General features: G+C 44.4%; 3 protein-coding genes across 3 annotated transcripts in view; all 3 read left to right on the top strand.

The window, feature by feature from the left end:
• Positions 1–22,034, top strand: part of LOC307208767 (zinc finger protein 202-like) — a 76,184-nt gene extending 54,150 nt beyond the window's left edge. Inside the window, exon 6 of the mRNA XM_079963716.1 lies at positions 20,894–22,034. Within this exon, the coding sequence (XP_079819842.1) occupies positions 20,894–21,420 (527 nt within the window). The 3' untranslated portion in view covers positions 21,421–22,034. The remainder of the gene's footprint in view (positions 1–20,893) is intronic.
• LOC307208710 (putative zinc finger protein 75C) lies at positions 1,654–9,592 on the top strand. Its single transcript, XM_079963594.1, has 6 exons — positions 1,654–1,829; positions 3,445–3,938; positions 4,127–4,208; positions 5,026–5,108; positions 7,272–7,398; positions 8,571–9,592. Exons 2-6 carry the CDS (start codon positions 3,522–3,524, stop codon positions 9,308–9,310), a joined length of 1,449 nt encoding a protein of 482 aa, XP_079819720.1. The 5' UTR covers positions 1,654–1,829; positions 3,445–3,521; the 3' UTR covers positions 9,311–9,592.
• Positions 14,617–19,070, top strand: LOC307209842 (zinc finger and SCAN domain-containing protein 9-like; the record flags this gene model as incomplete). The annotated part of the gene is made up of 5 exons (XM_079965206.1): positions 14,617–14,752; positions 16,134–16,633; positions 17,509–17,590; positions 18,484–18,669; positions 19,063–19,070. Exons 2-5 carry the CDS (start codon positions 16,220–16,222, stop codon positions 19,068–19,070), a joined length of 690 nt encoding a protein of 229 aa, XP_079821332.1. The 5' UTR covers positions 14,617–14,752; positions 16,134–16,219.
• Positions 22,035–25,508: the final 3,474 nt, after the last annotated feature.

Here is a 25,508-nt window from a genome sequence, read left to right as displayed (position 1 = left end):
GTGGTTTGTGTTTGTGTGCCTATTGTCTTATCTCAGCACATTAAACCTTGGTTTGCCCTCTGTATATATGTGTGTTTCTTCTTCGCCCCCTTCTGGCCTGAAAGGGAATGGATATCTTTTTTTACACATTGCATGAGAGTGGCAGCGATTACTGATGTTAAGATAAAAGGACCCCTGACCATTAGGTCCAGTCGTGGACGACCCGGGGGTTGCGGCGCTCATCTCGCTTTATTGGCCGAGGGAGCCGGCGTACAGCTTCCGGGTCATGTGGCCAGCAGGACTAAGCCGCTTCTGGCGAACCAGAGCAGCGCACGGAAACGCCGTTTACCTTCCCGCCGGAGCGGTACCTATTGATCTACTTGCACTTTGACATGCTTTCGAACTGCTAGGTTGGCAGGAAGTGTTAGCTGCTTCTAAAAGAGGAGACTGGCAGACCAGGGTTCCTGCGCTGGAATGGGGAGCCCGTAAATTGGAAGTAAACAGCCAAATGTAAAGATCATTCCTGCATTGCCGGGGGCTGGACTAGATGACCCCCGGGGTCCCTTCCAACTCCACAATTCTACGATCATAGGGCACCGCTGAAGCTGATCAGTTACAGGCAGCCCAGTCCTTTGGATCAAGAAATCTGAAGCTCTGGAGCAACGCACACGCCAAAGCATGCGTGCAAATCCTGTGAACTGTAGTGTTCCCCTCGGAGCTACAGTTCCCAGCACCATTCACAAACCACAGTTCCCCAGGATCCTTTTGCAGTGTCTTGGGCATGTATGCAGCCCCAGACCGAAACACCCTCGAGTTCAGGGCCTGATTCCTCCTTTGAAAGTCGCACAACAACAACAACTTTTAATTTATATCCCGCCCAACTGGCTGGGTTTCCCCAGCCACTCTGGGCGGCTTACAACATATAAAACACAACAAAACACCAAGCATTTTTTTTAAAAAATCCTATAGAAGCAACACACCAATAAATCAATAATAGCAATAACAGTAACAACAACAACAACAACAACAATCAGTTTACAGTTACAGATAGGTAGCCGTGTTGGTCTGCCATAGTCAAATTAGTTATAAAGAATATAAATCTAAATTCAATTTGAAGATGAAAAGATAAATCTGGGATAAGTAATATTTTATGATTAAGCTTTAATAAGTCTATGTTAAATCCCAAAATTTGAGATATTAAATATTGGAAAATTATATTATATGAATTAAATCAAGTTAATAATTTGCTGGTAAAACTTATGTTTAGAAAGCAGGAACAAGAGATGTGAGGAAGTCCAAAGTTGAGAATGAAATGTGGATAATGGAAAATATTATGTTATTATGTATGTTTTTTATTGGTTATACAAAATTTAATAAATATTATTATTAAAAAAAATATAAAAATTCCTTCCAGTAGCACCTTAAAGACCAACTAACTTAGTTGGTCTTTAAGGTGCTACTGGAAGGAATTTAATCAGTTTACAGTTATACCCAAATTAAAATAACTGACGTTGCAGCCTGACCATCTCTCTCTCTTCCTGGATCTCTTCCCCATCACTTGCCACGTGGAAATGCCGCGGGTTGAATTTGGGAGCTTCCGCACGCCTTTTGCAGGAGTTGCACCACCGGGCTAAGCGCAGCCCCTCTCTCTGCTTGGCTTTCTAAGGGTTAAAATGGGCCGGAACTGGTTTCCAGGAGAGGAAGGGAAATGGGATTTGGGGGCGAGGGAGGGGGAACACCAGAACAAACATTCCTCCCCACGGTGCCCCTTCCTGGCTTCCCACCTTCGGGGTCCGAAAGTGGCCTTTGTGCCTCGCAAGTGCTACATCGGTGGACACCTCTGCGGTTTGGTGAGTCTCTATTTCCGAGCCCCCCCCACGCCCCAATTTGATGCATTTGGGTAAAGGGGATTCCCAGGGCTGCAGCACAGCTGATCCATTCGAGATCCCCCCCCCCCAGAGCACCCAAGTCAGGGATCAGGTGTATTCCCTCTCTGCAGGGTCAAGTGGCCGCTTTGGAATTATTATTATTATTATTATTATTATTATTATTATATTGAATTCAGATACTGCCCTATATAGGTCTCAGAATAAAATCAAAATATAAAACCGCAAAATGCAGAATCAAAATAAAAACAACAGAAATCCAATAACCCGTCCTCCCAAAAAAGCCCAGATTTTAAAAGGTCATAGGATGTCAATCATACCGGTGGGAAGTGTTTAAAGTACCACGCTGAGCTGACCTCAGTGGAAGTGCGCATTCGACTGCAGTTTGGATTAGAATGATAATGCACCCCTCCCCCCCCCCTAAAAAAGCAAGTGGAGATATCAAGCCTCCTGACTGACATGCATGTGCCCATTCAGACATGCAGACCCCCAAACATGAGATTGAACGGAAAGCATTCCTTAAAACTACAAGCGGTCTTTTAATCAAAGGAATCAAATGCAGCAGAGACCACCGACTGAAAGCAAACCAACATGGTCGAATGGATTTGTTTAGTGGGTGTGTAAGGGGAAAATTCCTCCCTTCTCCACGAACCATAATCCGGATTCCTATTTTAAAAGAGAGACAAAGTTTCTAGTATTTGTAGAACCTGAGGCATTGTGTGTGTGTGTGTGTGTGTGTACATTTTGGGGGACAAACTAGCCTCCCCCCACCTTTCAGTGTTTTACCCCTTCGTAAGGAGGAGTGGGATATAGATTGAATACTTAATAATCATAGCAATGCTTTGCTCCTCCCTGGGAAAAATTCTCATGACTGCCCCACATCCTGTTGTATGAAAGGGAAATAATCCCATTTAATACACTCTCTGGCCAATTGGTGGTGGGGCACTGCAGAGCCCCATTGCTCACACCTGCCAGGGGACTTTCAGTCACATGACTGTGTAGAAGGATTTGCAGAAAACAACCTTTTTGTGATCTCAGATGTTACAAAAAAGCTGCCTTTAACTTGCTAGGATGAAAAGGATGCACTAAATCAGGGTGGGTTGGGGGACAGTCTCTCTTCGGGACCCTGGGTGATTCCTAACTTTTGCCTGATGCTCAAAAACAACTCACTTGTTATGACAGTTCTGAATTCACTAATTCACTCTTTGCTTTAAGGCAATGAAAGAAAGGGTGTTGAGGAACCAGGCTGACTCCCCTGCCTTTGCAACACCACTGAGAAACAGAGAGAAGCAGCCAGCCTTGCTTATATCTAAGAGTGAGGATGGGGAGTGTTGAGGCTGCAAGGCCCACCTGGAAGGGTGCTGAGGCCCAGGAGTGTCCCGTGGCCTGTAGGTTGAGGAAAGCTGGCGTAAAAGGTGGCCGGCACATTTTGCTTCGTAACTTTCAGTCGAGGAGGGCTATTGCATCACGATAATCTGGCCTGGTTGCTAGAGAGAACCCTCCAGGCTGGCTCAGGGAACAATTTTTCCTCTCCTGACAGTGTAGCATCTAATAACAGAACAACGTATTGGCTTTATAGGTCTTTGTAGCGCTTCTAACTAGGGCAGACTGAAATTGGCAGAAGACCGAGGACTTCCTTCAGACCTTGGAGCATAGATGGAAGAGGAAAACTCGGCAGGCCCCGAAAAAGGAAGAGGCTGTGATGCCATCAAGACCGGGAGCAGTAGGGGATTTTGGGAGAGAACAGTGCAGAAGATCCTGGGTGAGGAGGACGACCTCAGCTCAGATGTTCAGCGCCAGCAGTTCAGGGCTTTCTGCTACCAAGAGGCCAAGGGGCCCCGAGAGGTTTGGAGTCAACTCCACCGACTTTGTCGTCAGTGGCTGAAGCCGGAGCAGCACACCAAGACTCAGATCCTAGACCTGGTGATCCTGGAGCAATTCTTGACTGTCCTTCCACTGGAGATGGAGAGCTGGGTGAGGGAATGTGGAGCGGAGACCAGTTCCCAGGCAGTGGCCCTGGTCGAAGGTTTCCTCCTGAGTCAAGCAGAGGTCAAGAAGCAGAAAGAGCAGCAGGTGAGAGTTTCATCTAGATAATCTCAAGGGGCGCAGAATGTGAGGGAGGGCGTCCCAAAAATTCTCTTAATTTTTTTGGGGGAAACATCCAAAGAAGAATATTCAGCAACTCTTCGGTTCCTACCTCTGTCATGGCTTTTCTAACCCTTCTCCCCATTTGATGTCTTCCATCCTCGTTACTGTTTCAGATACAGGATCGGTTTGCAAAAAAGGGCACTAATGTCCTAGAGGTGGAGAGGAATCCATTGGACACCAGACAGGGGCCACTGGGTGAGGATTGATCTTAATTTGTATCTCAATCTGGTCTATTGATTTTGAAATAAATCCAAGGCCCCTTTAATCATTTGGAGTAGTAGATTGTTGTCTTTCAGCCTTTTCCACCTGTGAGAAATGTGTTGATTTACAACATTTCATCATTTATACATGGAGACCAGCATTTCAACCTTTTTTTCCAAGCATCCAAAGCAGGAGAGATGTGTTCCACACTATAACATAAAATGAGTAGAAATACTCAATAGGTATCTTTGAAGATCTATGTGGCGGGTGGCGCTTTGGTCTAAACCAGTGTTTCCCAACCTTGGGCCTCCAGCTTTTTTTGAACTACAATTCCCATCATCCCTGACCACTGGTCTTGCTAGCTAGGGATGATGGGAGTTGTAGTCCAAAAACAGCTGGAGGCCCAAGGATGGGAAACACTGGTCTAAACCACTGAGCCTGGGGCTTGCCGACCCGTTGCTTGGTCCCAGCTCCTGCCCACCTAGCAGTTCGGAAGCACGTCAAAGTGCAAGTAGATAAATAGGTACCGCTCCGGCGGGAAGGTAAGCGGCATTTCTGTGCGCTGCTTTGGATTGCCAGCAGCGGCTTAGTCATGCTGGCCACATGACCCAGAAGCTGTCTGCGGACAGACAAACACCGGCTCCCTCGGCCTATAGAGCAAGATGAGTGTGCAGCCCCAGAGTTGTCGGCGACTGGACCTAACGGTCAGGGGTACCTTTACCTTTAAGATCCATGTGTACTTAGGCATGCATTGCTGAATCTTGGAGTCAAGCGTGTGCTCCTGTCTTCTATCCCCCTTTATATCTTGCAGGTGAAGGAATGATTTCAGCAAGATCACCTCAGGCATCTCCTCATTGCAATGGAAGGGTAGCAGTTTCAGTGGAACAAGATCAGGTAAGGGAAGGGTCATCCAGGAGACTGGGGACAGTCTGGGTTCTCCTGCCTCCTCCTTCAGACTTTAGCAATCTCTCTCTCTTCCACCTTGCTTTCAAAGCTACTCAATGAATGTTTAAATCCTGAGAATAAGGAGCCACGTCGCCTAGCAGTTAGCTATCAATTTTAGGTTCTTCCTTATTTTGCATTCTTTTGCGCCGGGGTCAATTGTCTAATGTCTGCCAGTTGCATCCTCTGAAGCTAGGAAGCCTGGTTTCAGCTCCCCAGATGGTCCCACGCTTATTTTAAAGGCCACAGAGGGAATATTTTCCACAATTCAGGTAGGTAGCCGTGTTGGTCTGACGCAGTTGAAATATATTTTAAAAATTTAAAAATTGTCCAGTAGCACCTTAGAGGCCAACTAAGTTTGTTCTTGGTATAAGCTTTCATGTGCTTATACCAAGAACAAACTTAGTTGGTCTTTAAGGTGCTACTGGACAATTTTTAATTTTTAAAAATATATTTTCCACAATGAAGCAGAATAAAAGTCAGGTCAAGCACTGACTCATCAGAATATAAGTGTATAAAATTCTACACAGCGTGGGCAAATGTTTCTCCTTCTCTCATTACGCTAGGAAGACTTGTGGGCATCAAATGAAACTGAATAAATTTAATACATTTTTAAATTATTTTTTTTAAAAAAGGTTTCCCGCTCCTGTTACAAACATATGTCCATTGCTTCCTGATGTTGCTACTTCGTTCTTCTTCTTTAATCACCTTCTCATTCTTCTATTAATTTTAATCCATTTTCATGTCTAGCCTTTGTTGTTTCCTTGCAGTCAGCGCCTTTGTTGTTTTCCTGAACATGTGAATATCCAGCACTCTGATTCCGGACCTGGAGTGTAGAGATAATTTATTGCCACCGCCCTTTGTCCATTCACATTCCACTCCTTGGATGACTTTAAAAGAGGATTAGATAAGGTCATGGAGGATAAAGCTATCAGTGGCCACAAGCCACAATGACTGTGTTCTACCTCCACTGTCATAGACATTATGCCTCCAAATACCAGTTGCAGGAAATCACAGGTGGGCAGAGTGCTGTTGTGTCCTAGACCTTGCTTGCGGGCTTCCCATTGGCCAACTGTGAGAACAGGGGATTGGAGTCTCTAAGATGGTTGGGCGGCAGTTCCACGCCTCCTTCCAGCAACTTCTGCAGCCAAGCTGGTGCCAAACGTCTTGCTCTGCTTTCCTTTGGACCACATCAGTGAGGCCGAGAGCGGAGTCTTGTCATGTGCGCAGCCCAAGACCTCCAGACACACTGCTCATGCTTGCGCCCCAGGGAGGTCACTTTGGTGCTGCTAATGCGGCGGTTTGACTTCACCCCGGGAGGAACACTCCATTGTGTCTCGAGACAGACAGGTGCCAGCAAGAGTTATCAGCAGCGTAAAAACCAGTTACACAGATTTTGTTGTTTAGTCGTGTCCGACTCTTCGTGACCCCCTGGACCAGAGCACACCAGGCACTCCTGTCTTCCACTGCCTCCCGCAGTTTGGTCAAACTCATGTTCGTAGCTTCGAGAACACTGTCCAGCCATCTCGTCCTCTGTCCTCCCCTTCTCCTTGTGCCCTCCATCTTTCCCAATATCAGCGTCTTTTCCAGGGAGTCTTCTCTTCTCATGAGGTGGCCAAAGTATTGGAGCCTCAGCTTCAGGATCTGTCGTTCCAGTGAGCACTCAGGGCTGATTTCCTTCAGAATGGAGAAGTCTGATCTTCTTGCAGTCCATGGGACTCTCAAAAGTCTCCTCCAGCACCATAATTCAAAAGCATCAATTCTTCGGCGATCAGCCTTCTTGATGGTCCAGCTCTCACTTCTATACATCACTACTGGGAAAACCATAGCTTTAACTATATGGACCTTTATAGGCAAGGTGATGTCTCTGCTTTTTAAGATGCTGTCTAGATCTGTCATCGCTTTTCTCCCAAGAAACAGGTGTCTTTTGATTTCGTGACTATTGTCACCAGATACACAGATACTAAAATATAAATGCCCACTTTTAAAATGGGAAATAAAAGAACCCAATTAAGGCAGCACAGCACTTCATAGGTAGAATATATTGGACAGCAAATAGTAGTAGAAAGTTTTTATTCTTTCTATCAGGAGGACATAATTTCTTTTAATTTTTAGGGTACGGTGTTCTTTGAGGATGTGGCTGTATACTTCACGGATGAGGAGTGGGCCCTGCTGAATCCTGACCAGAGAACGCTGCATAACAGTGTCATGGAGGAGAACTGTGTGATCGTGGCGTCTCTTGGTATGGCTCCCCGTTGGATGATAATATCTGCTGTGAAATTCAGTATGTCTGTTTTATGGTGAATGATCTGATGCAGCTCAGTGGTACCACATACAGCATTTGGACAAGTATCTACTGTGTTGTCTCAGGACTCGTACACCAGTTATGCCCTTCTAAAGAGTTGTCAGACTGCTCTGTACTTCCCAGGCCTTTGAAATGTGAGTTTCAGGGTTGCTCAGGGTAGAAGTAGCCCCTCATTAATTTTCTGGTTGGCCAAAGGAAACCACTGACTTCAGAAATGGATTTCATGATTGGCCCAAACAGCAATCCATCTCAGAAAAGAGGTGGGCTTTTACTCATCTCAGATTCCCATAGCTATATGATGCTTTTGCCTTCATGGAAATATCTCTTCAAGAGTCCTCCCTACCCAGAATTCTACTCACCCCTTTTTTATAATTGCTATTTGGCTTAACTGCCTTTCATAGGCAATTGCAGATGAACTTCAAAGTGATGAATCTCAGGGCTCATCAGCTGATCAGCTCCAAGAGCCTCATCAGGTGACCTAGGCAGTTCCTGATGAAGAATTCCCTAATGCTGCTGATCCCAGTGGGGCATCCTGGCAAGGAGCAATCAGGCGTGTATTTTAAGCTCCTCGTTCTTCATTTACAGCAACGTTTTACCTTCCCACGCCAGAAGTTGCAGGTCTAGCAGAAAGCAACCTCATAGGCCCTCATCAGACCCATGTGCCAGAGGTTCACCACCATTGCTTTAGCTAGAGAAGTCAGGGATTGCCCATGGAACTTCTAAGCCTAACCTTTACATTCTATCGTATTTTCATCTTTTCTATTGCTCCTCACAGTTCTGAAGAGAATGGTCATGGCTGTATAATTTACCTGCACATCAACCTTGTGAAGTAGGCTAGACTGAAAGGGAGAGTGACTGGTCAAAGATGACCCAGTGATCTTCGACACTAAGCCGAACCCAGTTTTACACAGGCCAGATTCAACAGTCTGTAGCAAGCCAGCTCTCAGTTAATGCTGGCGACCAAAGGGAGTTAATTCTGTAGTAAGATCTGCCTCTCATCAAAGTCCCTTCATTTCTTCCTTTGTCACAAGCATTATTGGGCATTGTTCCGTATTTTGGGGTTCTGTTTCCTCCGAAGGCTCTCTCATTAGTTTTTGTTGTCATTGCAGAAGGTGACAAATTGGAAACCAAGAATCAGGGAGACCATGACAAACTCCACACAGTAGAGAAGCCATATGAATATCTGGAGTGTGGAGAGAGCGTCTATCAGAGTTCCAATCAAGGAACTGACAACAAGGAGAAACTTTATCAGTGCTTGGAATGTGGGAAGAACTTCAGCTGGAAGAAAAATCTCACTTCCCATCAAAGAATTCATACCGAAGAGAAGCGATATCAGTGCCTGGATTGTGGGAAGAGCTTTAACAGAAGCACAGATTTCTGTCGTCATCAAAGAATTCATACAGGGGAGAGACCGTACGAATGCTTAGAATGTGGAAAGAGCTTCAGTCAGAGCTCCAACCTCCATGCCCATCAAAGAATTCACAGTGGGAACAAACCCTACCAGTGTCTGGAATGTGGGATTGGCTTCACCACCAAGAGAAGTCTCACTTCCCATCAAAGGATTCATACCGGGGAGAGACCATATCAGTGTCTGGAATGTGGGAAGAGTTACAGCTGGAAAGACAGCCTCACTTCCCATCAAAGGATTCATACAGGGGAAAAGCCCTATCAGTGCTTGGAGTGTGGAAAGAGCTTCCACAGAAGCACACATTTCCGCCGCCATCAAAGAATTCACAGCGGGGAGAAACCCTACCAGTGCTTGGAATGTGGGAAGAGCTTCAGCTGGAAGGAAAGTCTCACTTCCCATCAGAGAATCCATACAGGGGAGAAACAATATCAATGCTTGTAAATGGGGAAAGAATTTTATTAAATGTACCGTATTTATTGCTCTATAAGACTCACTTTTTCCCTCCTAAAAAGTAAAGGGAAATGTGTGTGCGTCTTATGGAGCGAATGCAGGCTGCGCAGCTATCCCAGAAGCCAGAACAGCAAGAGGGATCGCTGCTTTCACTGTGCAGCGATCCCTCTTGTTGTTCTGGCTTCTGAGATTCAGAATATTTTTTTTCTTGTTTCCCTCCTCCAAAAACTAGGTGCATCTTATGGTCTGGTGCGTCTTATAGAGTGAAAAATACGGTACCATTTCCCATCTTCATTGAGGTTTTCACAGCAGGAAGAATCCATTTCAGTGCCAGGAGCGTGGCCCATCCTACTCTTTTTTTGTAATAGGGCAACAAAAAGAACATAATAGCACCTTCAAGACTTTGCACATGTATTCTGACAGAAGATTGTGAGGTTTTGAGAAGGGGTGGGAAGGGATGTTAAATGATGATGATGATGATGATAATTTATTTGTACCGTGCCCATCTGGTTGGGTTTCCCCAGCCACTCTGGGTGGCTTCCAACAAAGATTAAAAATACATTAAAATGTCACACATCAAAAACTTCCCTAAACAGGGCTTTTGCTTGAAATTTCACTTGGTGGGACATTGCCCCAATAGACTCTTATGCCGCCTACAGAGCTTGGAGTTTGGAAAGAGCTTCAAAGAAACACAAATATCCATTGCCATCAGTGAATTTAAAAGGGGGAAACTGTATTAACACTTGGGAGGGTGATGCTCACTTATCAGAGAAATCACATGGGGTGAATCCATAAAAATGCTTCTATCCCAATTTTTCCCTTCTTTCCATCAGGGAATTCATATAGAGAGACATCATTCAAACTGGTCATATGCAGTGTTAATCTTGCTTAGAGTAGACCAAGGTGGTCCAGCTTTTTTTCGTGGCCCCAGCAACATTCGGGGGGGGGAATCTTAAAGCCTTAAAAAAAAAAATAGTGTGTGCCATGCATTGTTAACGAAAGCACCTACATCTGTTTGTGTATTAAATTTGTTTTAATAATTAAATATATTAAATATACTATATGTGTATTTAATTATATACTGTAAAGGTAAAGGTAAAGGTACCCCTGCCCGTACGGGCCAGTCTTGACAGACTCTGGGGTTGTGCGCCCATCTCACTTAAGAGGCCAGGGGCCAGCGCTGTCCGGAGACACTTCCGGGTCACGTGGCCAGCGTGACATCGCTGCTCTGGCGAGCCAGAGCCGCACACGGAAACGCCGTTTACCTTCCCGCTGGTAAGCGGTCCCTATTTATCTACTTGCACCCGGAGGTGCTTTCGAACTGCTAGGTTGGCAGGCGCTGGGACCGAGCAGCGGGAGCGCACCCCGCCGCAGGGATTCGAACCGCCGACCTTTCGATCGGCAAGCCCTAGGCGCTGAGGCTTTAACCCACAGCGCCACCTGCGTCCCTAATTATATACTGTATATTTCATTAATTGTGTATATTAAATAATATTAACTGTATTGTGAACACTTCAATTTACAATATAGAAATTTAATTCATTCTGTGGCTCATGTGTTCTGCGATAAAGTATTCTTGCAGCCCCTTGGTATGAAAAGTTGGACCACCCTGAAATTAACGGACCCAAGTTGTCATGTTCATTAAGTTCAATGGGTGTACTTTGGGCAGGATTAACATTAGATACAAGCCACTGCTATGAATGGGGAAAGGAAATGCTTCAGGTAGGAAGTGAGCAACTAGAAACTGTCCATATCTTTATGTAATTATTTATCTAAAAAATTGCAATAGGGACACTCTTGTTTTCCCTGATTAGTTTTTATCCATTGATGAGACTGTGCAGCAGGTGAATAAAGCCCTATAAGATATATATATATATATTTACCGAATTTTTTGCTCTATAAGACTCACTTTTTCCCTCCTAAAAAGTAAGGGGAAATGTGTGTGCGTCTTATGGAGTGAATGCAGGCTGCACAGCTATCCCAGAAACCAGAACAGTAAGAGGGATTGCTGCTTTCACTGCGCAGCGATCCCTCTTGCTGTTCTGGCTTCTGAGATTCAGAATTTTTTTTTCTTGTTTTCCTCCTCCAAAAACTAGGTGCGCCTTATGGTCTGGTGCGTCTTATAGAGCGAAAAATACGGTATATATATGCTCTGTGTCAATCGGTACTTCCTTATACCTGCCCTGAATCTCTCACCAGTCAGTTTCATGGGATAGCCTGAGCTTCTAGGACTATGAATGGGAGGAGAAAACTGCTTTCCACAAGTTCTCACCACCCCATTCAGGACTTTTTGCACATGTATGGTCACCCTCTTTTTTTGACTTCTATGCTAAAAGGCTGTCTACGTTGTCTTGGCTGGCAAGGCTAATTCATATCAAAGCTGCCACTCAGCTCTAGAAATGCTCATTGAATAAATTTTCAGACCAGAAGATCTTTTTCTTTTTTTACAATATGGTTTTATTTGTTTTTTTCATCATTACAGTTTTCAACATTATTACAATCAAAAATTGAGACATTTCCACCTTTCCATGGCTTGATTTTTTACGGTCTTTTACCACAGCATATTCTAATCAATCCATATCTTCTCTTTTCACATTTTATTTCCACATACTTTATACTGCTGAATTTATTCTAAACCTGCTGACGTTTTTTACCTGTTTACAATAATTCTTAGGTCATTTATTAGCCTATTGAGCTCACCTACATTTCTGACTAAATCATAACTGTTTTTTCCCCTTTATGTAGGACACAGCAGTGACCATCTGGAACTGGGGTTCACCAGTTGTGTTCTGGTGGGGGATGCATGGGGGGCATAGGAGCCAACTCCCATAGGCCAGGTTCCTTCAGGCCCCCAATAAAATATTGGAGGGGGCTGCCCCATGTTGACATGCCGTGGTATGTCCATGCCACATCATGTGATCGATTATGCAGGGTGGGGCATACGAGCCCCCCCAATATTTTGTTCAAGTTGGCACCCCCTCTTCCACCTCCCCAAAAGCTCTGCCCCCATTTTTCTCCCAATTTAACTGGCTGATCTCCCCGCATCTCCACCTCCACCTTTCCCAGGCTCCTTCCCCCTCCAGACCCTCTGACTCCCCCCTTCACCCACAGCGCAAAGGGGAGCCCACCCCAGACTTCCCACGACCCATGCAGCCTTTGCAGCAAAGATGGAGGTGGAGGTGAAGGCAGAGGCGGAGGCAGGAAGCAGCTGGTAGGCTGCTCTGGGGCATGGGTGAGCAAACTAAAGCCCAGGGGCCAGATCTGGCCCAATCGCCTTCTCAATCTGGCCCAGCGTGTTTTTACATGAGTAGAATGTGTGCATTTATTTAAAATGCATCTCTGGGTTATTTGTGGGGCATAGGAATTCCTCCTCCTCCTCCTCCTTCTTTTTCTTCTTCTTTTCCAAAATATAGTCCGGCCCCCCACAAGGTCTGAGGGACAGTGGACCGGCCCCCTGCTGAAACCGCCCCTCAACTTCAGGTTCACATTCGACTGTTGTCGTGAATTGGGCAGAAACATGCGCAATTTGGCGTGCGTTCCGCCTCTGATTTCTTTCCAAAGTCTTTGCATTGCTGTCCGCTCCCCCCACCACTGCAAACCACCCCCCCCCCCAATGTTCGCTTGGGAACCTGAAATGCCGCTGAGTCTTCATCCGGCCAGGTGAGCCCCATCTGTGAGCGTTTCCTCTTTGTTTTTGTTTGTTTTTATAATATTTGTTAAATTTTAGTTTAACAACAAAATGCATAGATAATAACACAATCTTTTCCAATATCCACATTTCATATTCATCTTTGGACTTCCTCACAACCCTTGTTCCTGCTTTCTAAACTCATAAATTTTACCAGCAAATTATTAACTTGGTTTAATTCATATAATATAATTTTCCAATATTAATATCTCAAATTTTGGGATTTAACATACTCTTATTGTAACTTAATCATAAAATATTACTTATCCAAAATTTATCTTTTCGTCTTCCAATTAAATTTAAATTTATATTCTTTATAACTAGTTTGTTGAAGCCATGTTTTTGCTAATCTTACATCTTTCTTAACATTCATACAATTTACAATATTTTTGTAGATAGTCCTTAAATTTCTTCCAGTCTTCCTCCACCAGTTCTTCTCCCAGGTCTCGGATTCTGCCAGTCATCTCCGCCAGTTCCATATAGTCTATCAGTTGCATCTGCCATTCTTCCAGTGTGGGTAATTCTTGAGTTTTCCAGCTTTTAGCGATGAGTATCCTTGCTGCTGTTGTAGCATACATAAAAAAGGTTCGATCCTTCTTTTGCACGCTCTGACCAACAATGCCCAAGAGAAAGGCCTCTGGTTTCTTAAGGAAGGTATACTTAAATACCTTTTTCAGTTCATTATAAATCATTTCCCAGAAAACCTTCACTCTAGGGCAAGTCCACCAGAGGTGAAAGAATGTTCCTTCAGCTTCTTTACACTTCCAACATTTATTATCAGACACATGGTATATCTTTGCAAGCTTGACTGGAGTCATGTACCACCTGTATATCATTTTCATAATGTTTTCTTTCAAGGCATTACATGCCGTAAATCTCAAACCTGTGGTCCATAACTTTTCCCAGTCAGCAAACATGATGTTGTACCCTATGTCCTGTGCCCATTTTATCATGGCTGATTTGACCGTTTCATCCTGTGTATTCCATTTTAACAGCAAGTTATACATTCTTGAAAGTATCTTAGAGCTGGGTTCTAACAGTTCTGTTTCTAACTTTGATTTTTCCACCTGGAATCCTATCTTTTTGTCCAACTTAAAAACTTCTTTAATCTGAGCATAATGTAGCCAATCTCGCACTTTATCTTTTATTTTCTCCATACTCTGCAACCTCCAGTTATCTCCATCTTTTTCTATTATTTCCCAATATTTCGGCCATTTGGCCTCCATATTGAGTTTTTTCAGGGCCTTAGCCTCCATTGGTGATAACCACCTTGGGGTCTTGTTTTCCAATAAGTCTTTATATTTCAGCCAGACATTAAATACTGCTTTTCTGACAACATGGTTCTTGAAATTCTTATGTATTTTAGCCTTGTCATACCACAGATATGCGTGCCACCCAAACGCATTGTTGAATCCTTCCAAATCTAAAACATCAGTGTTTTCAAGAAGTAGCCAGTCTTTCAACCAGCAGAAAGCTGCTGATTCATAATACAACTTTAGGTCTGGCAGGGCAAAGTGGCTCCTGCTTTGAGAAGGAGAGATTGTGCTGCATGGGCTCTTCAGGGTTGAAAGCAACTGAGCTAGGTTCCTAGACAGGAAAGGGTGGGAATTAGGGAGGAGGGGGGCAGTCGGGATCCTCCAGTGCCAATGCAGCTCCGCCTTGCGTGGCTTCCTGCTTGCAGAGTGGGGGCGAACGTGGGCTTTGACTTTCCCAGGAGCTGCATCGATGGTCCCTTCTGTAGCCTGGTGAGTGTCTCCCCATTTTGTGCAGCACTGAGCTGAGCTCTAGGGAAATTCATCCTCAGTTGCACATTGAGTATGATGTAAGAATTTTATTGGACACCCAGCTGTCAATTCGCCTACTCGAGGGCATGTAAATAAATGCTTGATGACACCCCCAGGACACCCCAACTCCTTCCCCGCACTCCCTAGGATAGAAACCCTTCCCCGAGCTCTCAAGTTCCTGAGCTGCAATAGAACGTGGAGAAAATGCCTTTATTTCAATGTTTCAAGACTGAATAAATGGCATCCATTTTTTTCTGTAACAAATGCATTTAGCATGCCACCTGGAAATTATAACAACTTTTCTCTGTATGTAAACTGTGTCCCCTAGGTGCGGACGTAATTTACTGTGTATCTTGATTTGTATCTACATGCTTATCCCCTGATCTGTAAATTACAGTGGTACCTCGGGTTAAGTACTTAATTCGTTCCAGAGGTCCGTTCTTAACCTGAAACTGTTCTTAACCTGAAGCTCCGCTTTAGCTAATGGGGCCTCCTGCTGCTGCTGCGCCGCCGGAGCACAATTTCTGTTCTCATCCTGAAGCAAAGTTCTTAACCCAAGGTAATATTTCTGGGTTAGCGGAGTCTGTAACCTGAAGCGTATGTAACATGAAGCGTATGTAACCCGAGGTACCACTGTTATGGCATTGTCAATGCCAGTGCCGCTGATAAATCCTTTTTCTATGTACCTGGGAAGAGAGCAAATACTGGGAAATTAACTCAATCACAAACGCTGAATACATATTAACTTGTCAATGAAATACCAATTTTCTGCAACCCACCCTAAACCAACTTCCCCAACAGAGCTCCCCCAACTCACCTTTCTGATGTGTACTGTGCTGTTTTTCTATGTGCAACTGAGAGAGGGAGTTTGTACAACTGAGAGAGGGAGGAGCTGTGAGCAACTGAGCTGTTGGACGTGCACCTTATTTATGGATTTATTTGTTACATTTACATACCACCTTATCCTCCAAGGAACTCAAGTTAGCAGATATGCTTCTTCCTCTCATCTTATCCTCACAGCCACCCTTTGGCTGAGAGGCAATGACTGGCCAAAGGTCACCCAGTGGGCTTCTTGGCTGGGTAGTGACTAGAACCCTAGTCTCTTCCAGGTCTTAGCCCTACACCAAACCAGCTCCCTTCTGACCTTCAACCAGGTTGAAGGCTTTAATCCACGGCCCACACATGAAGGAACCTCCCCAGAAGCTCATCTTAGAGTCCTCTTGTCATTCACCTGCCCTTCCTTCTGATGGGTGGCTGGACTCATCCATATTTCCCCAGGGAAAATCTTCCATGCCCTGACAGCGTAATAATTCACTCACCCATCAATGTCGTGAATTTTTAGGACTTGGCAGCGACTCCACTAACAGCAGTCTTCGGCAGAAGCAAGAGAAGCTTCTTGGACCCTGTTGGAGGGAACACAGATCAAAGATGGAAGAGAAAGACTCAGCAGGGCCTGAAGCAGTAAGAGATCTGTTTATCATCCAGACCAGGAGCCCTGGGGAACCGTGGGAAAGAACAGGATGGAAGATTCCAGGTGAGGACACCCTCAGCACAAATGTGCAATGCCAGAAGTGCAGGCATTTCCACTACCAAGAGGCTAAGGGGCCCCGAGAGGTTTGCAGCCGACTTCACCATCTTTGTCGTCAGTGGCTGAAGCCGGAGAGACGCACCAAGACTCAGATGCTGGACCTGGTGATCCTGGAGCAGTTCCTGGCTGTCCTTCCCCCGGAGATGGAGAACTGGGTCAGGGAATGTGGAGCAGAGACCAGCTGTCAGGCGGTGGCCCTGGCCGAAGGTTTCCTCCTGAGTCAGGCAGAGGAGAGGAAGCAGGCAGAGCAGCAGGTGAGGTTGTCATCTGGATCAGCGGTCTCTCAAACTGTGGTCTGTGCTAGTGGTCCATGAGTTTTATTCAGTTGATCAACGTTAAATATTTATATTTACTTTTAATTGCGTCATGGTTGCTTATTTTATTTCTTGTATTTTGTTGTTGTTTAGTCGTTTAGTCGTGTCCGACTCTTCGTGACCCCCTGGACCAGAGCACGCCAGGCACTCCTGTCTTCCACTGCCTCCCGCAGTTTGGTCAGACTCATGTTTGTAGCTTCGAGAACACTGTCCAACCATCTCGTCCTCTGTCGTCCCCTTCTCCTTGTGCCCTCCATCTTTCCCAACATCAGGGTCTTTTCCAGGGAGTCTTCTCTTCTCATGAGGTGGCCAAAGTATTGGAGCCTCAGCTTCACGATCTGACCTTCCAGTGAGCACTCAGGGCTGATTTCCTTCAGAATGGATAGGTTGGATCTTCTTGCAGTCCATGGGACTCTCAAGAGTCTCCTCCAGCACCATAATTCAAAAGCATCAATTCTTCGGCGATCAGCCTTCTTGATGGTCCAGCTCTCACTTCCATACATCACTACTGGGAAAACCATAGCTTTAACTATACGGACCTTTGTTGGCAAGGTGATGTCTCTGCTTTTTAAGATGATGTCTAGGTTTGCCATCGCCTTTCTCCCAAGGAGCAGGCGTCTTTTAATTTCGTGACTGCTGTCACCATCTGCAGTGATCTCTTGTATTTTAATGCATAACAAATTGAATTCTGTGGAACACAGAAAATGAAAGCATCCAAGGAAAGACTTCTAATAACCCTTCAGTTTTCTGCCTCTGCTGTTCCTTTTCCAATCCTTCTCCACAGTTGATGTCTCCAATTCTTATTGTTGTTTCAGGTTACAGGTCTATTTGCCAAAGCCAGCCTGGATTTCCCAGAGGCAGAAAGAGCTCCATCAGACACTGGACAGGGGCCACTGGGTAAGAACTCCCTTGTTAGAACAGCTACATTGGCTAGCAGTCTGATTCCAGGTGCAATTCAAAGTGCTGGTTATGAGCTATAAATCCCTATACCGCTTAGGTCCAAGCTATCTGAAAGACCATATTTCCTTTGGGAATTGACTGTTTTTTAAGGAAAGGGCTTTTACCAGTGGAAAAGGGCTTTTACTAGTGCTGTGCTGTTTTTAATATATGTATCTTAATAGGTTTGTTTTTATATTGCTTTAATTCTCCTAGAGTTTAACCAACATTTTAATTATTCTCTTTTTATGTTTTAGCTTTTTGTATTTCATCTGTGTGGTTATAATTAATGTAAGCTGCCTAAAGTCCTGGTCTGGGGATAAGACAGGATATAAATAAATATAATAATAATAATGACTGATGGGATGTATCTCAATTGGGTTTATCTTGGTCAAGTGTTAAATAAATCCACAGGCTCCTTTAATCTTTTGGGGGAAGAAACTGGCAGCCCAGAGCCCCAAAGGGAAGAGAGGTCCTTTCACACACATATAAAACAGAATATAAAGCTCTGAAATACAGTGGTACTTCGGGTTACATACACTTCAGGTTACAGACTCCGCTAACCCAGAAATAGTACCTCGGGTTAAGAACTTTGCTTCAGGATGAGAACAAAAATTGCATGGCGGCGGTGCAGTGGCAGCGGGAGGCCCCATTAGCTAAAGTGGTGCTTCAGGTTAAGAACAGTTTCAGTTAAGAACTGACCTCCAGAATGAATTAAGTTCTAAACCCGAGGTACGACTGTATGCTTAACAGATAAAAAATTTTTTAACACCCATGTGTATTTAGGGATGCATCGATTAACCTATGAGAGGAGCAAGTGCTCCTGACTTATCGCCAGCTTTTTTTTCTCCCAGGTGATGAAATGATGCTGGCAAGACCTCACCAGCCATCTCTGCTTTGTGGTGAAGGGGAAGCAGTTGCTGTTGAACTGGATCAGGTAGGGAGGACAGATCACAGGAGGCAGGCTGGAGGCAGGCTACTCGGCCCCCACCTCCCTAGGCCTGAACCGAAATCCCTGCTTAGAATCATAGAATCAGAGAGTTGGAAGAGACCACAAGGGCCATCAAGTCCAACCCCCTGCCAAGCAGGAAACACCATCAGAGCACTCCTGACATATGGTTGTCAAGCCTCTGCTTAAAGACCTCCAAAGAAGGAGACTCCACCACACTCCTTGGCAGCAGATTCCACTGTCAAACAGCTCTTACTGTCAGGAAGTTCCTCCTAATGTTTAGGTGGAATCTTCTTTCTTGTAGTTTGGAACCATTGCTCCGTGTCCACTTCTCTGGAGCAGCAGAAAACAACCTTTCTCCCTCCTCTGTGTGACATCCTTTTATATATTTGAACATGGCTATCATATCACCCCTTAACCTCCTCTTCTCCAGGCTAAACATGCCCAGCTCCCTTAGCCGTTCCTCATAAGGCATCGTTTACAGGCCTTTGACCATTTTGGTTGCCCTCCTTCTTGGTTCTTCTGTCAGAACTGCCTGCAAGGAAGTCAAATATTTAAATCATTCCATGGAATTCAAATTGTCACATGATAAAATGCAATATAGGAAATAAAAGTACAATTAAAAATCATACAACATCCACAGGGCAAAGTGTTTGGGAACCAATGTAATAGATAACACAAACTATTATCTATAAAGGAGGTTTCATTTCTGCAGAATAGCCCCTCTTCCTTGAAGAGTCTCATGGATTTTGGGAATCAATATATCTTAATGTAATCTTTCAACTATTTCCCTTTTTCTCAGAGTCCCGTGTCCTTTGAAGAGGTGGCTGTGTACTTCACCAAGGAGGAGTGGGCATTTCTGGATCCTGATTAGAGAGATCTGCATAAAGAAGTCATAGAGGAGAATTGTGGGATGGCAACCTTTCTTGGTACGGGTCAAAGTTTCACTTGTCCAGGAGTGGAGAATCTTCAGCATTACAGACATAACAGGACTGCAACACCCATAATTTCTGTACTAGTTTAAAACTGTTTAGAAAGTGTCAGGGAACTGCCATCGGAGCCAAGGATGGCGCTGAGGCTCCCTAATGATGATGCTGGAGAGGGAAGGAGATAGAGGTGACACCAGGGAGAAAGGGGAGTCCGAGGGAGCTGCGGAGAGAAGGCTCCAGGACTCTTCCAGTGGAACCAGCGGGGAGAGCACAGGACCTCTTCTGGGGACGCCCACTCTGCGCAGACAGCTTTCATCTGTCAGCTTACATCTCTGAGGACCTCTCATGGACTGCAAATATTAATATGGTTGTGAGGAAGGTGCAGGGGAGGTTGTATTTCCTGAGAATGCTCAGAGGATTGAATCTATCCCAGCACCTACTTCTGTCCTATTATCATAGCACCATTGAGAGTGTCTTAACCTATAGTATATTATCGTGGAATGGGAGCAGCTCTGGAATGGATAAAAAAGCCTTACAGAGAATAATTAAAATTGCCCAGAATGTTATTGGGCTCCAACTACCAACCCTGGATGAGATCTTCACGTCTCGCAGCTTGAAGAAGTCACACAATATCCTGAGAGATCCCACCCATCCTGCTCACAACCTCTTTGAACTGTTGCCTTCGGGCAGAAGATATAGGACAATGAAAACACGAACTACACGCCTTCTGAATAGTTTCTATCCAAGAGCTCTGATTGCACTAAACAATGATCTCAGGGCCAGTTGTAAGAAATAGCAAGCAGTGAGTAGTAAGGAATGAGATAGGTTTTTAGGTTATGCTATGCTTCTAATAGGTTGTGTTATATTCTGGATTATGTATGTTTTAATAGATTATGTCTGAATAGGATGAGAGTGTTGGAGATACGTGCAAATGTGTATGTGAATCCGGTCTTGGGTGTTTGATTTTCGTTGTTGTGTATACTGTGTATATACGGACAATGACAATAAATTTATCTATCTATCTATCTATCTATCCTTCGCGCAGAGAAGGGAGACGACGATTGGGTGTGAAAGAACTCTTATGTTGGAAGAAATTCAGGAAACGCCCACTGACGGATTCTTCCAGTGATTGAGACAGTCATGGTGTACTGACTGTCCGGCCTGGGGGGGAAAGTTTGTCCAAACTACTCAGCCTGGAGCAGTTCGCGCTTTACGCACAAGCAACCCCATACCCCATTGCAGAAAGTGTAGCAATCTATCAACTTTTAGCATTATTCTTCTTTGCACGTTTCTTATACTGGATAATCTTTATTGATTAAAACATTAGCAACTAAAACATTAGCATTTTTACCTCAAGTTCTTACCTGTTTCTTATCTTTGTTGCAGCATGTGAAAAAAGCTTTTGTCAAAGTTTTAGCCTCACTACCCCTCAAAGGATCCTTATGGTGGAGAAGCCATATAAATGTTTTGGAGGTGCAAAGCACTTAAATGAGAAGATAGGCCTCATGACACATCCAAGAATTCACACAGGGGAGGAACCACTCCAGTGCTTGGAGTGTGGAAAGAGCTTCAGTGATATGAAAACTTTCACTGCTCATCAAAGAACCCACACTGTGGAAAAGCCATATAAGTGCTTGGAGTGTGGAAAGAGCTTCAGTGATATGAAAACTTTCACTGCTCATCAAAGAACCCACACTGTGGAAAAGCCATATAAGTGCTTGGAGTGTGGAAAGAGCTTCCGACAGAACATAACTCTCAGTTATCATCAAAAAACTCACACAGGGGAAAAACCCTATGAATGTTTGGACTGTGGAAAGAGCTTCATTCGAAAGATAAATCTCACTTATCATAAAAGACTTCACACAGGGGAGAAAGCATATCAGTGCTTGGAATGTGGAAGGAGCTTCATTTGAAAGATAAACCTCACTTCCCATCAGACAATCCACACAGGAGAGAAACCATTTCAGTGCTTGGAGTGCGGGAAGAGCTTTAGACAGAATATAACTCTCAGTAATCATCAAAGACTACACACAGGAGAGAAACCCTATCAGTGCTTGGAGTGTGGAAAGAGCTTCATACGGAAGACTGATCTAATTTATCATCAAAGAATCCACACAGGGGATAAACCTTATCAGTGCCTGGTGTGTGGAGTGAGCTTTACACAGAAAAGGCACCTCACGTCTCACCAAACAATTCACACAGGGGAGAAGCCATATAAATGCTTGGAGTGTGGAAAGTGCTTTCGCCTGAACAGAGACCTCATTCCTCATCGAAGAATTCACACTGGGGAGAAACCGTATCACTGTTTGAAGTGTGGAAAGAGTTTCAATACAAACGCAAACCTCCGTTGTCATGAGAGAGTTTACACAGGAGTAAAACCATATAAATGTATGGAGTGTGGGAAGGGCTTCAGTGCGAAGAAAACACTAATTTCCCATCAAAAAATGCATACAGGGGAAAGTGATATGAATGTTTGCAGTGTGGAAAGAGTTTCCACGTAAATAAAGTTCTCATTTCTTTGAATTAACATGGGATAAACTATTCCAGTGCTTGGAGTGGAAATACATGAAATGATGCACATAACCATTTAAATATTTCTTGGGGACGTAGAGTACCCTCCTTTTCTTCCTTAAGCTACACCCCTCCCTCTTGGCCCCATTCATTTAAACTGAAGCAGCCCTGGGAGACCAGAGTTCAAATCCCCATGAAGCCATGAAGTTCACTGGGTAACCTTGGGCCAATGGCTCTCAGCCTAGTTCTACCTCACAGGGTTATATTGAAATACTTTATTGTCACTTGTACAACTTGTATACAGTGAGATTACACGAGCACACCCCCCCCCCACTCAGCTCTCTTAGTCTTAATTCCCCTCGTTTACTGACGCACACCCACCAAACCCAAAAGTCAGTTGCCCTGTTGTTATCTTTTCATTCAGCAGCCTAACAGCCCATGAATAGAAGCATTTCTTTACCCTGTTGGTGCGACTAATCATGCTTCTGTATCTTCTGCCTGAGGGCAGGAGATCAAGAAAATGCCAGCCAGGGTGTGAATCATCCCTGAGAATTTTCCTCACTCTCCTGAGGCAACGTTCTTCCGCTATTTCATCCAGCAGATTCACGGGATAGCCCATAATATCTTGTGCTGTATTCACCACCCTCTGTAGGCACTTCCTATCAGTTGATCTCAAACCAGCGTACCACACCGTGATGCAGTATGAAAGGATACTTTCTATTGTTGACTGGTAGGAGATCATCAGATGTTGACTGACATCGTTCTTCCGCAATACTCTGCAGAGATGGAGTCTGTTGGGCTTTCTTAACCACCTGGATTGTATTTATTTTCTAAGTAAGATCTTCACTGAGATAAACTAGGAATTTAAAGGAAGAGACTCTCTCCACACAGCCCTCCCCGATGTACAGCGGGGCTAGTTCTCTCTTCCTCTGAAAGTCCAACACCATCTCCTTTGTCTTGCTGATATTAAGGTGCAAGTTGTTCCCTAGGCACCATGTATATATATATTTTTACCTCCCCTCTATACGCTGATTTGTCTCCACCTGTTATTAAACCCATTATGGTGGTGTCATCTGCAAACTTAATAATTGCAGTAGACAGATCAGATGATACACAATTGTATGTATACAATGAATACAGGTAGGGACTTAGCACACATCCCTGTAGTGCGCCAGTGCTGATTTTTAAGGAATTAGATGTTACATAGGGACGCAGGTGGCGCTGTGGGTTAAAGCCTCAGCGCCTAGGGCTTGCCGATCGAAAGGTCGGCGGTTCGAATCCCTGCGGCGGGGTGCGCTCCCGCTGCTCGGTCCCAGCGCCTGCCAACCTAGCAGTTCGAAAGCACCTCCGGGTGCAAGTAGATAAATAGGGACCGCTTACCAGCGGGAAGGTAAACAGCGTTTCCGTGTGCGGCTCTGGCTCGCCAGAGCAGCGATGTCACGCTGGCCACGTGACCTGGAAGTGTCTCCGGACAGCGCTGGCCCCTGGCCTCTTAAGTGAGATGGGCGCACAACCCCAGAGTCTGTCAAGACTGGCCCGTACGGGCAGGGGTACCTTTACCTTTAGATGTTACATGTCCAATCCTCACTGTTTGTGTCTGATCTATCAGAAAGTCTTTAATCCAGTCACAGATGGTATGAGAAAGGTTCATGTTAGTCAGCTTTTTTCAGGATTGTTGTGAATATATAAAATTGGGAATAGGAGAACTGTGAAGCCACTTCAAGTTCATTTGAGGAAAGGTGGGCTATAAATGTAATAATAAATGAATAACAAAAAGTCCATTTCCAGCTTACCTGTCCTTCATTTTGAATTGGTGGTGGTGGTATGTTTTTTTTGTGTGTGTTTATATAGGAGGCTGTGTTTGGAATCAGGAAATTAAATGTGCAAAGAGGAAATGGAAAAGGCAGAGGAATGTTCTCTGGTTTCCAAGTGCAGAAAATGTGCAAAGGCAAGGAGAGGGTGCGGAGAGGAGAATATGATGTTTTGCGCGCGCGCACACACACACACACACACACACATAAGATTTAATTTACCCAAGCTGGTATTGTAATCTGGGCATTTCCCTGCCCCAGGAGTCTCCTAACCACTTCAAGTTACAAGACAGGAGATTCCGACTAAACATCAGGAATAACTTTCCTTCCTTGGAGGTTTTTAAGCAGAGGTTGAATGGCCATCTGTCCTGGATGCTTTAGCTAAGATTCCTGCATTGTAGGGGGTTAGACTAGATGACCCTTGGGGGTCCCTTCCAACTCTTAAGATTCTATGAAGCTCCCTAAACAGGGATGAGGAAGAGGAAAATTGGAGTTCAGGCGCACAGACTCCAATCCAGGGTGGGGGAATGTTCACAGGATCAAATATGGGATAAATCAATTTAAAAAAAATAAAAATTAAATCAACGATTAAATAATTTGTTCTTGGCTGTTAAGACCCTAGTAAATTATTTAAGTAAGATACTGCTATAAGTTATTTATTCTTACCTTTTTGCTAAGCAACTTTTATTTTCTGTTCAAATGAAATTATTTTGCAAAACAATCTTACGTGGTCGATTATGCAGGGTGGGGCTTACCTGCCCCCCCCCAAAAAAAAAATTATTCACTTTGGCACCCCTGGACCTGGGAGCAGGGTTCGTTTTTTTTAAAAAAATAATATTTATTAAAATTTTAAAGGTTACAAAAAGAAAAAGTAAAAACACCATATTGAACAAAAACAAAACAACACATCACAATAAGGAAAAAAGAAAAGAAAAAAAACCACAGCTAATCTTCCCATAACTTATCTTTCATTTGCTTGTTTCCTTGACTTCCTCACACCTCCCTTTTTTGTATTCTAGTTCGGTTAACTATTTCAGCAAATCCTTTCCATCTTTTCCAATTTTTGTTCGGTGGAGGAATATTGGAAGAAATTTAAAGACTATCTACAGAAACATTGTAAAATTAATGAATGTTAGAAGGATGTCGGAATGAAGTTATGTGGTTTTAGCAGAAATGTTACAAGGGTTTAGAAAAAAAATAGACTGTTAATTGGTGAAAGGAGGGAAAGTAAAGTTACATTATATTAAGAAAAATTTCAGAACTGGGAGCAGGGTTCGTATCCCCATGAAGCTACCTTGGGCAGGCCAACGTCTCTCAGCCCAGCCTACCTCACAGGGCTGTTGTGAGGGCGAACTGGGGACGTGGAGAACCATGCGCACCACCTTGAGCTCTTCGGAAGAAAAGGCGGTATATAAACGTAATGGCGGGGCGGGGGAAAGGGAGACACCCGCAAGGGGCCTCGAAGCAGCCGGAGAGCGGTAGAGGGGAATGCAAGGCAGCGCCGCGCCGTGAGGACGAAGGAGGCAAAGGCAGCGGCTGAGGCAGAAGCGCCGGCATGGAGAAAACAAAATAAAAAAATTCCTTCCAGTAGCACCTTAAAGACCAACTAAGTTAGTTCTTGGTATGAGCTTTCATGTGCATGCACACTTCTTCAGATAGACTGAAACAGAAGTCACCAG

The sequence above is a fragment of the Podarcis cretensis genome, assembly GCF_951804945.1.
Source record: "Podarcis cretensis genome assembly, chromosome: 2".
In the NCBI taxonomy this organism is placed as follows: Eukaryota; Metazoa; Chordata; class Lepidosauria; order Squamata; family Lacertidae; genus Podarcis; species Podarcis cretensis.
The sequence above is the reverse complement of the archived record's forward strand: the minus strand, read 5'-3'. Positions and strand labels throughout refer to the sequence as shown.